Here is a 12,977-nt window from a genome sequence, read left to right as displayed (position 1 = left end):
TTGCTTGAATTTAACATGGTAAAAGTATTATATCAAGGGCTCCAGAAGAGCTTAACACTGAGCTCTAGACAAAGAGATGCTGCCAAACCACCTGTAAGTGTTGAGCTTTTTTCAACCATCTGTGCAATAGCATTCAGCTGATTTCGAGAGAAAAGGTTGTAAGGTAATTTGTTTATTTTAAATAGCAAATGAGTATGAATACTATTATGAACAAATCATCCTGTTACATCCAGATGCCTTGCCTTTCCCTTTGTATCTCACAGGTTCTTGGTGTGAACGCATTTAATTGGTCGTTATTATAATAACACATAGACGCAAACGTGCCCGCATGTGTGCGCACGCATGTCTGATTCGATTACTGTCAGCGCACCCGTGAGAGATCGGCAGTCAGCATTAAACCGGTGATGGAATCTTTCATCGCTGCCTTATTGATGCAGCTGTACTTGTGGGATCTTATTTGCTACCAAACCACTCCTGCAAACAAACTTAATGAGACGACGTTTCAGCACTTGCATTGCTTCTGATAGCGTTTCAAAACACGGGAACTCCCTCTAGCCCTCTGTCTGGATGCATCTGCTACCTGAATAAACTCTAGTTATCGGTAAGCTAAACTGACAGCTGAAGCCCGTTGCTCTCTGGGTGTGTTTGGGAGCTGTCTGTCCTCTCTTCTCAGGTAGATGAAGCGCAGTGTGCCAAAGGCCATGTTTGGATGGAAAATGAAATCAAATGTGTATGTTTTTTTCACCTTGAGGTGCTTTCTGTGTGGTAAATCATTGGTTATTCACCATGACTCATTTTATGCAATGCCACACTCCATCAGCGGTCCACTAGAAGTTCATTCATCAATGCCATAGTCTTGCAGTGTGACCAGCTTTGTTATTACAATGTCATTACATGGTAATAAGATGTTAATAAACTTGTTTGTTTGCCAGTGTTAAATGTGACCACATTTTCCTACTTGGCCATTAAAGACATACATATTTAAATTGCACACTAGATTTTGAGACCTATCCAGAGAGATAGTAATACACAGAAGGGAAGAGCTGCTGTAATAGCCATGCTTCTGTACTATGTGCTCAGTACCCTTACTGATAAAGATGAGAGATTGATGTTTGTACACTGAACCGTACGAAATTAGTCTGTTGTATCACTGGCATCACCTAAGGATATGAATTCAAAAATGCCATAAAAAATGTAAAAAGCTTTTGAGTGCTTGTTCTCGATGAGACATTCTTTTCATCTCCAATGGACTAGCTAAAGACAAGTATTCAACAGAGATGATTTAATTTAGGGCTCATAGCTTGGTGGCTAGAATCGTATAGTTTCTTTTTTTAAAATATATATATATAGTTTGGTAAAAAGAGGGTACAGTTCAGCCCTGGGCATTATATATCACTGCTTTCGTGTTCGAATTAGAGATGAGGTCAGGTCTCATGGATATAGCCTAATGTCTTTTGTTATATGTTTAATGTTATTGCACTAAATGTATCTCATTTGGCTCTTTTGAATTTCATGTATATAGTAAAATATATATATATATATATATATATATATATATATATATATATATATATATATATATATATATATATATATATATATATATTATTATTATTATTATTATTATTATTATTTTTTTTTTTTTTTTTATTGCCGTACCCTTCCCTAAAGAATTAAATTTTTAATTGCAGTCCTGTAAACGTATACATTTGTATACAAATAAGAAGTAGCTTTAGAGAAAATGTCCAGTGCTTGAACTGCATTTGCATTCGTTTTGTGATTATCAGGCCAGAGCTGAGTGAAACGTGTGCATTGAAGACCTTGAGTTTGTGTGTTGTGTTATGATAGGGGATATAATGTTTCCTGTTAGTGTTTCATGCTGTCACAGGGATTTCAGTGGCTTTGCAGTTATGAACACCTGAGCCTGATTCCACAAGGGGGAAGTGGTCAATATGTCTTTACAGGCCACTGTGTAAAACACGGAGCTGTTGAGATGCAGTCAACCTTTTGTTTTAAGGGGTCATGACATGTTGGGGCTGCAAGCAAAGCTCTGGCATATAAAAAGCTTTAGGATGGACTGATATTTACAGGCAAAAAAAATGCACTTTTAGTCTGATTTTGTGTGTACTGATATCTGAACACGGTTAAACAAAAGCATTTTAAATAGACAAAAATAATTCTTTTCAGTTAAGCTTTGCTTGCAGTATGACTGTGATTTATAATATATACAGTGGCGATTGATTTAAGACAACAGAGGAGCACTCTATTTAAATGGAGTAAGATGTTTCTGGACCATTCCTGTGCTGTGCTGCAGGTGCAAGCATCATGACTGCTTTTTGCATTGGTAAATATTGTTTGATTGCTTACTGATTGCTTTCATTGATTTTTTCTTCTTTCTACCCTTTAGCCCAATTATTATTTTTTAGTTGTTTTATTTGTCTGATCAAACTCATTATTAATTTTATTTGTTGTTTATTGCTTATAAAGTGTTAGATTAAATAGTCTCTAAAGGCCTGGATTCACAAAACAATTTTGAAGGGATAGTTCACCCAAAAAATTAAATCCGAGAGCTTTCTGACCCTGTATAGACGGTAACAATCATCGTAACAGTTCATCGTTTAAAGAACTTACCATTTTGGAACGACATGAGGATGAGTCATTAATGACACATTTTTCATTTTTGACTGAACTATTCCTTTAAGATTTTTTTTTTTCTTTTATAATCATAAAGCAAAAACAACTTCTTGTCTTTATTTTTTCTTAGCATTGTACTTAAGGGAAAAAAGACGTCACTTCTCTGTAAATAACAAAAGTTAAGATGCCCTGACATTGACAAAATGTTCTCAACATATATATAGAGTACATTTTATTATTATGCTTGTATGGTTTAGCATTCTTTTAATTTGTTTAATTTTTTTTTTTTTTTTTTTTTTTTTTTTTTTACAGGGAACTATAAAGGTTATGTATAAAAAGTTAATAGATGTAACTATTTACAAAATTATAATTTATCTGAAGATATTTTTTTTATTATTATTATTATTATTTTTTTTTACAGTTTGCATGTAAAACTAACAGTGTATGCTTGTTTAGTGAGATTCAATTTATGTGATATCAATATTATCTGTCCTGTTTTGTTCATATAAATTCTCATGCTGTTTCTATTTGTATATAGCAGATATAGGGTATCTTGGTTTTGCAGAACATTGCTTGTGCTATAACCGCTTGGCTGCTTGAGTTTGTGACATCTGCCCTCCTGAATCCAAACTATGCTGCATTCATTTTTTTTCTTCTTTTCCTGCACAGCCCATTCTGCATTCTTCATTGGCCCATATGTATCTCTATATTGTATAACCCTACTAATTATTTAAAAAGCCAAAATTAGAGTAATTATGATCTAATGGATTTAAGTTTGATTAATTGCGCAGCCTTAATGAGAATAATGAAAAATTCAATAGATGAGGAAAACAAAATGACTTCAAATACCATAACCATTTGTTCTCATAAGTGTTTACCGTGTCCATATATTTCAAAATAAGTATTCCAGCAGAGTTTCATTGGATGAACCTTGGAGTGCGTGTATGTGTGTGTTTGAATTAGTTTAGGGATTATTGTATCTGCTGGTAAATGATGTATCAGTAGCAGTGAGCAGGCTTCTGGATTTTACCGATTACACGCTGGAGCAGCAATCTGTGCAGTCAAGGTTACAGATAAGGATTAAACACGTAACCAACGCAATAACACCGCATGAATGCAGGCCGAGCACAAGCCCGGCGAATCATGCGTGACCGTCACTGCTGCGAGCCGAGGCACAAGCACATTTGATGAAAATGTTGATATTAAATCTCAGCTGAGTGCCGAAATGCGCCAACACCCTTAAAAATCCACGCGCACGTGTGTTGCCGTACCTGACGAATGCCAAACGCGTGTCGTTAAGCACACGGGAGATGCACATTAATTAGGTCATTGCAAACTGTGGCATGCTAATTGCAGCATTGTGATTCTTAATTGCGGAATTGTTGGAATCTGTTTAGGAGGCTAATGCCCGAGACAGCTGGTGTGCACACATTTTCCGCTTGCTTGTTTTTTTTTTTTTTTTTCATTTTCATTCTTTTTTTGGAATTTGTCCTCTGGGACACCGTCCAATCCAATGCACAGTATGGGTCCTTTTTGCCATGTTTTTCCAAATTATATGTGTTTCTGTGTGTGTGTGTGTGTTTTGAGGGAATGAAAATTAGTTTTTCTGTGTATGAATAATTCTTCATGCATGCATGTGTGAATGTGTGTGTGTGTGTGTGTGTGTGTGGCATCATTTTGAGTGCACCTATGCCTGTGTGTGTATCTGTGAGCTGTGAATCTTCCTCATTATCTTCACCCTTGTCCTGCTCTTCTTCCTCCTCCTGGTCTGCATAGACTTAATATTACCCCATTATGATAATTCATGCACATATAAAAACCCAACTCCCTTTGGTTATTACATATAATTACGTTTCTAAGGAACATTCATGGCTGGTTTATTTTATTTATTTATTTTCTTTATCATGTTGAATGCAGAACTGATTGCTTGACGTTTGTTTCGCTTGGTAAATAGGACAAATCATGTACTCATCATGTTCATAGTTCAGCTAAAAATGACAGTTCTGTCATTATCTGTGGAAGAAAGAAAATCAAATAAATTTGGAAGTGCACAAGGGTGAGCAAATGATGACAGATTTGTCATTTTGTTAGGGCAAACTGTTACTTTTATTCCACTTGGGATGGGTAATGCGACTGCATTAATATATTTTTAGCTGATCAATGTGGACTGAAATTCCCTGGAGGAGATGTTTAAATTTAGCAAGAGGACGCTGATCTTGGTCGATGCTTGTTTGTAATGGTGGGCATTGAAAAGCCCTCCCAGTGTGACAAGATCCCTGTTTTTTTTTTTTTTTTGCTTTATGGATTGTTCTTTGTTTGAACTCTTGCTGTTTCAGATATTCGTTTTATCATTGACATCTCCCATCGAGACCATTTTAAAATAGCTCGCCATCAATTTGTTTACTTCAGGTTTGCTATATGAGATGCTTTCATCTGCGCTGAAAGGAGAGAAGAAATATTATAGAATGGATAAATGCTGTCTCAGACAATTAAAAGCATAGAGAAAAACTTCCCTTAGCAGGATGTGTGATCGTATAAGTTTGCTAAGGTACCATCAACTGTTGGGTCATTAACATAATGTTCATTTATTTGTCTGAATCGGTCAAAAATTAATTACATAAAAAAATACATACACAATTAGTTTAAATCTTAGTAAAATACACCCAAATGCTGAAGTCATAACTAAAACATTATTTCAATTTATTGAAATTTTCCATCACTAAACAGAAAGACAGTCGTGGATCATCAGGTGACAGAACACAGTATTAAGAACCAAGGGTTCCCAAACTTATGAATGGAGTTAGTCTAATAATTTCAGCTATTTGTTTTGTCTAGTGGACTAATTGTAATCATCTTTTATGTAAAATATCTTACTCAGAACAGTACTAAATAAAAAAAACTATAAAAAAAAAACATGCATTTAGTATAATTGCTGTTCTTTTGTTCAAATTATTAATGTTATCACAAATTCTGCAAAGGGTTCCCAAACTTTCTTTTGCAACTGTATTTATTTTAGGATTCTTTGTGTAATTTACTGGGGGGGAAATAAAATTCTAAATATTTATTTATTTATTTATTTATATGTATTGTAGAATATAGTCACCTATATATATATTATAATATTCTTATTTAAAGTTCTCTATTCTCAATTTTTTTGTTAACTGAATGTGATTAAATTGATTATAACATACAACTACTAATATATTTAGGTTTCTTGAAATATTGCATACTTAACATTTAACACATTAACATTTTCAGGCTTTAAATTTTGTAAAATGTTGTTCAAAAACATTATGGTGTTTTTGATTATAGTATTTGTTAAGACATCTTAAATATACATTTATAATGTATATCATTATCATATAAAACCTTATATGATAATAATAATAAAATCTTTAAATCTCTTAATATATTAGATAACTTGAAACAACATTTTGAGGTTTTACATCCATTTTGAATGTTTATTTCTTATACATGATTGTCAGTTTTGTTAGTTTGGCATCATTTGCCATGAACAACAATTTTGCTACTAGTGTTTTATCAGATGTTAGTGTATAAAGGAAATAACAGATTAAGTCAATAACTAAGTACATATGTATATGCATAAGTAAATACTAATACGGATTTTCCTTGTCTTTATTGTGGACACTCTTATTTGTCATTGCCGGTTAAAGCTGTGTCTCTGTCTCTCACAGGAATTGATGTCCACCATGGCCACGTTTCGCTTCGGGCAGCACATCGTGAAGTCCTCGGCTGTGTTTTTGAAGACGGAGTTGTCATTCGCACTAGTCAACCGGAAGCCGGTCGTGCCTGGCCGTATCCTTTTCAGGTTTACCGTAGCGACTGGGGTATTACACTGAGGTGAAGCGAGAGCAGGTATGATTTTCAGTCTGTCTGTGTTTTCTGTGGAACTCTGAAGAGCAGCGCTGTCGCTCCCTGCTGTTGCCCAGCAACAGTTTGCTCTCTGTTAAGTTTGGCCTGACCTTCGCGTTAGGGACGGATTTATTTTTAGAAGTAGTTATGGCTGGTATATGCACATAATCCTATAAAAATATGTGTTTGTTGTTTCAGATGTAATGATAGCGATATAAAAGCATTAAAAGCAATTAATCATGCCCCTGGTAAATGGTTAGCACCTACATATACCCCCCCCCTTCCCCAGCAAATATTTATAAATGGAACTAATTGCAATGATTAAATGGCATATTATGTTATTGATTTAATTAAACATTTTCCAGTCATTTGACAGCCTAAGTTAAAGCTCTAGATATCCAGTTTGCCGACATTTGCTTTGTTTTGTGCCCTTCTTTAAATGTAGCAGGCACAAACTGTGCTCCTTTCACAAACTGACTCGGCTGCATGCGCCAAAAAAAGCCAAATGCCGTGAATCATCATCAGATGCTCCATAATACATTCTCTTCTTTTTACGCTTTGCTTCAAAAAGAAAGCAGATACTTCTTTGTCTATTAATCTTAGTGCTCAACGTGCAAATGCAAACACGCATACATTTGCATGATTTCCACTGCTGATTTGTTTGAATAATGTCCTCATTCGAATAGCAATAAGTCCTTGGCTTTGCGGCAAAAGATCTTCAAGTGCTGCTCTGTCTTATGTAAGCCTCTATGTTTAGATTAGCTTGTGATGGAATGCCATTTTTCACAGCATTATAGGCCACTGCAGAACAATCCTAAAACCCTGCGCGAGGCAGCAGTGTTTGGAAGGCATAAGCCATGCATTAGCATTATTTAATTGTTACTCGCACAGTCCGAGTGGTGTGAAACATTACAATACTGTCAGGAAGTAGCAACAGCAGAAGTGCTGTGTATAGGAGAGTCATGTACTGTATAAGAGGCCTATAGAGTCATGTTTGTCAGTGTATTAGTGTTATCATCTGTTTCTTTATCAGCAATATTCCAATAGACTCCAATCTAGTGTTACGCTTCAATAAGACTCCGTGGTTTCATATTCTATATTTAATGCAATGACATTCAAACATTTCAGTTGTGACTTAAAAAAGTATATTCCAGGTACTATATACTATCTTAGTCAACCGAATATGTGGCGTAATGCTGATTTACCACAAAAAGTATGCATGTAAATATATGTAAATGGAAGTCATTTTTTACACATCCCTAATTTTCTCAAAATGATTGATGTATGAATGTTTTATGGTGAGGCGGTTACAATGGGAGCCAATGGGGCCAGTTTTTGAAGGATTTAAAAAAACACAAATGTGAAGCTTATAAAAGCATTTTTTAAATAACATCCAAGGCAAGATAATCCACAGAGATGATGGATAGACACACACCTATACGAACGTAAAACCGGACGAAGAAGAAAACTCCTAGAACTAAGGAGTGAGTTTAAATAAGCAGACAGGTGATGACACACAGGTGATGGAATTAACTAATGAGTGCTTATGAATCAATGAACTGAACTAGGGCACAGAAAGACTTGACTTAGACCAGATGATGACACAGAGTGGAAAACAACAGAGAGAGTTCAGAACTGTTACAGATAGTAAGTGACACACACTGGGCCTCATTTATCAATCTAACATAGAAACAAGCTGAGATTGATTTATTTAGTTAGTAAGTTCATTTTAATTTTTATGTTTATTTTAAGAAAAAAAAAAAACATTTTCCTATGCTAGTTTTCATTAGCAATTGGGCTGGTTTTGTTTAGAAGACCTGGCAACCCTGCTACCAGGTCTGTACCTTGGGTTGTTTTGCCAAGTGTATGGTGTAAATTCAGATTATAGTCAACAATCTGGGATTGGGAATGAAGACGTGCAGTGTAAATGCTGTAAAGCTGAATGTGTTGAGGAAGTGTCTCGGTGTGTCTGAGCTGTTTCCTGAGCTCTCTGGATCTTTCAGTGGCCTAGCAGGGTTTGTCTCGTATCAAAGCTGTTCACTTTCTACATGCATCAGTTCAGAAGAGTTTGGAGAGGTAGACAGCGCTTGGCAAAGATCTTAAAGCTCCCCTGCAGCTCTTGAACATCAGTATCACACCTGAAACACAGTGAGGGGGCGAGTGGGCTTTATGTGGGGAGCGGGTCCCTGGGGCAACGCTGCTGAATCCCAGCGGCTTTAGCTGGTGTGATTTAAGTTAGTCCACATCTCAACACATCGCCACATGACAGGGCTCTGTTCCTCTATAGACACGTATTTTTTCCGCAAGCTTTCTGTATTGTTTCATCATGAGTAGAGTTTGAAAAGGGGGCGGGGATTGTTCTTACATCTGGCATATCACTGACCAAACCTACACAGAATCAGATTTATCTGCTCGTAAAGTTGATTAAAACAAATTAAACCATGATTGAACTACTGGTCGTTTTACATGTCAATCAGACTGCATCCTTCTGTCTAAGTGAGCGGTTCTTGGACAAAATAAGACTTAATTGTTGTGTGAGGCCAACGGCAGTGTAATCAGTATTCACATTTTTTGAGATACTGAATTTTTTATGTCATAACCATCAGAATTAAATCAATTAACTCTAGAAATATTTTCAGTTTGTGTGCAATGAACAGCGCTGTATTTCGGCATGCTGTCTACAAGACTATCAGCACCAGTGTTTGTTTATTTGTTTGGTTGTTTGAAGTTACCTATCACTTTAATGCAAATTTAATGCGGTGAGCAAAAGGCACCAGCATTAAGCACTTGACCAGCGCAGCTAAATGATCCAGTGTGGTTTTTGTTGTCTTGAAGAAGAGGGACAGGCCTGTGAAATGTTCCATTAGCTCCTTAATAGTGTTTATTTAAGCTCTTGGCAGATGCTGGAACCTCCTAATGAGCCTCTGGGTAAATTAACAAGATGAATAGACCGTTATTGACAACGGAATCAAACTTGACTACACCGCTTCCACAAATACCTGCATGGATTGTGTGAGTTGTGACTGTCTGAAGACCCCGGCATCTGCTGACATCGTGGCATCATGGATTTTATTTGTTTTGTTTGTTGTCAAGGTTTAAATAGCATCTTGAGTTCACAAGATAGTCTAGAACTGCTCTAATCTAGATCTGGACGATAGAACACACTCCTGAAACACTGGTGTCTCATATTTAGGAGCAGTCAGTGCAATTTAGAATTTAGAATATTCCGATGTAATGCCCTTTTTTTTTGTGTGTGTGTGTTTTAATTACACTTTTAGTTTTCTCAGTAACTCTAATGGATTACAGTTACATTTATTTTGTAATTATGTTGCGCAACACAATTACATGTAACTACAGTAGTTACTCCCCACCACTGCCTATTTCTATTGTAATATATGTTAAAATGTAATTTATTCCTGTGCTGGCGAAGCAGAATTTTCAACATCTTTACTCCAGTCTGGTTCCAGACTTCTGAATGGCCTAGTTTAAGTATTGATTTGATATCTGTTATTATTTGATGCTGAACAATAATTCCAACAAAGGGGATTAGCTTCACTATTTCATCTCGAACATAAAATGAATGTGAAAGCGCCTCTAACTCTAAAACGAATAAAGTATTAAAGGGTAACAGTCATCAAATCAATTGCTTAATGAACTATAAGCCAGGCAAGCCGGTCTTAATGGGCTTGCTGACACACTGGTGGATTTCACTTTTAATCAAAGGTAAAGACCACTCTCTAGGTAATTCGCTGATTGCGGTTTTGTTGATCTTATAAAGCATTTATCGCTTTTTTTAGTCGTTCCCTGCATTTGTCAGTCATTATGTATGTATTATGCTAATATTGCCTTGTGTATTTGTCCCAGCTGATGTCTCAGTGAAAAAGAGTGCTCTATCCCTCATTATCCAGCATGCTCAATCTCCTCACCTGCCAAATAATGTTGCTTTATGTAAATATTTGCTGAACATGTGAACATAAACATCAACGTAAAGTGGATTAGTATGATAATGACAAATGTGCCTCCTCAGCTGAAATCCACTGTCAGCGCTAGGCTATATGAGTGTGTGGTTTTATGGTGGTGATGTACTGTAGGAGAGAATGGGGTTCACAGAATTATTATTGTAATTGTTATTATTATTATTAATAAACATTAACAATATTTTTTTATATGTATGTTTCTTATCATAATTATTTTTTCATAAACAATTAATCAAGCAAAAAAAAAGTTATTGTTGTTATTATTATTATTAGTAGTAGTAGTATTTGGATAAGTTTTATTATAAAACGTTATAAAAAATAAACATTATTATTAAATATTTATCTAAATATATTTTCAAAATAAATTGAATAATTTTAGTTTTTTTTTATCACAATTAAACAAGGAAATAATCTATTTCAAAACCAGTTTTTATTAGGAATAATAATAATAATAATAATAATAATAATAATAATAATAGTAGTAGTAGTATTACTGCTACTAGAAAATGTTTGGTTACAAAATAAGTGGAATATATATTATTATTAAGAAACCTCGGAAATACATGTAGTTTGTACATTTTTAAATGCTTAATTTTTTTTTTCCATTTTCTCTCTCTCTCTCTCTCTCTCTCTCTCTCTCTCTCTCTATATATATATATATATATTTTTTTTTTTTAACACCAAACAATAATGTGTTTAGATCCAAGTTACTCTTGTGAATAAAACATTGGGTAAGGGTTGTAAATCATGTATTTCCATAAATGAGCATTGTTCAGAGTTGTGCAGAGTGCTGTCTGTTCAAGTACGTCTTCGCTGTGACTTTGCAGACCCTCTTGGCTATATCGGTTTCATTTTCCTGGAACACATACCGATCCATTAGATAAATAGCTGCATCTCTTACAAAGAGCATCTGTATGTTGAACGATGCTATCAGAGCTGATAAAGCGGCCCATCTTCTGAGCGCTGCTGTAAAATATTAATTATTCTGAACAAGAGTTTGTTCACTGGCAGATGTGAAGGTCGAGCTCGCATCTAATGGCGTTTCGTATTATACATTCCACCGCAGGTTTGCAAACCACATTATTGGAATAAAATGAACCGGGCTATGAATTCTGAGAAACTTTATGAAGCAGAACACTCACAAGTCACATCACTTGATTAATCGTCTCTGTGCTGAATGAATTAGGCTACCACAATGCTCTGAAGAGAAGATGGCAACAGATCCGCTAATCCTATTAAAATTCATAATTAGCAATACTCTCGCCATTTTCCCAAGGTAGTAAATGAAAGTGATAATGAATAAAATAAATAGAAGATTTGAAAGCGATGCTAGAACAATACGAGGCATTATCGTGAGATCTGCAGTCATGCTGAGGGATTAAGGCTTTGTTGCAATGCTCCTCGGGCTGTAGATGTAGCCCGTGGGGTACTGAAGCCCGTTCGGTTTTCAATGACGTGCTTTTGTTTCCTGTGTGTTTACGAGAGATCAACTCTAAATGTGCAAACAGGCATCGGAGATGAGCGATGACGTAGCCGTTCCCCGCTCTCGACGGCACACGGCGTTGACGCCCAGTCATGACATGCGGCGAAGGTTTGATTTCTTTTCTCACCTTCTTCTTCTGTGGAGGCATGTTCCATCTGTTTCGCTTCCTGCCAGCCAGGACGTTTTCTTTCAGCTCCGTTTGAAAAGCACACTTCCCTCATGGCACATTCTGAGTGTTATTTTGCGTGTTTTCTACATCTTTCGGCATTCAGTTATTTCGACCGTAAATCCTTCCTCTGAGATCCGATCTGCTGCTGAATAAAGTGTGTGTGAGACCATGTTAAACTAACTCCTGTGTGTATGAATTCCACCTACATGTGTTGTACCGCTCCAATCATCTGTGATGGATCGCTCGGCCTCTGCTCTGAATAACTGTCCGTTTCATTTTCTTTTGAATCTATGTGTTGGTGTTGAAGCTCCGCATGCCATACGGGCCCATGATCAAACTCTCCAGCCGTCCGCTCTGATGATGGGCCGGTATAAGACAGACCCTCGGGCTAGATCCGCTCCTCTCTCTCGGTTTGCTTCGACCAGATGCTCGTCTGCTGCATGGATCGCTTGTGTTTCTGCTCCGGCAAGCAGGGAGGGAAACCAGGTCATTGAGTATTCAGAGCCGAGAAATCAACCTTTTCATCTTTAGTGTTTATGTCCAAGGAAGAATCCACAGCAAGTGGGAGGGCAGTGCTGCTAGCAAACCCCGCCGGGCCTCAGCACGACCCACTCAAAGTATCCTGTCGGAGGGGAAGGGCAGGCCCGGTCAAGGCCATCACTGCTGGAGATGGAGAAAGCGAAGTAAGATGGAGATCTTCCAAGCAGATCAGTCTCGGACCGCAGTGCCAAGGTTGCTTGTCCTCGTGTTTGATTTCATTCCAAGTGTATTATGTTAAACATATCCGTCTTTTTAAGGGAGATCACGTTCAGTAAGCCAAGGATTACTCATGTAGTACTTA

The 12,977-nt window shown here is 36.5% G+C and overlaps 1 protein-coding gene across 1 annotated transcript in view; it reads left to right on the top strand.

Annotated features, from left to right (window-relative positions):
- The window catches only part of fhit (fragile histidine triad diadenosine triphosphatase), a 285,132-nt gene that overhangs the window by 96,335 nt on the left and 175,820 nt on the right, over positions 1-12,977 (top strand). The window contains exon 3 of the mRNA XM_026242516.1: positions 6,330-6,450. Within this exon, the coding sequence (XP_026098301.1) occupies positions 6,336-6,450 (115 nt within the window). The 5' untranslated portion in view covers positions 6,330-6,335. The remainder of the gene's footprint in view (positions 1-6,329; positions 6,451-12,977) is intronic.

Source organism: Carassius auratus, unplaced genomic scaffold (assembly GCF_003368295.1).
Source record: "Carassius auratus strain Wakin unplaced genomic scaffold, ASM336829v1 scaf_tig00001591, whole genome shotgun sequence".
In the NCBI taxonomy this organism is placed as follows: Eukaryota; Metazoa; Chordata; class Actinopteri; order Cypriniformes; family Cyprinidae; genus Carassius; species Carassius auratus.
Note: the sequence above shows the minus strand (reverse complement) of the source record. Positions and strands in the feature narration are given on the sequence as shown.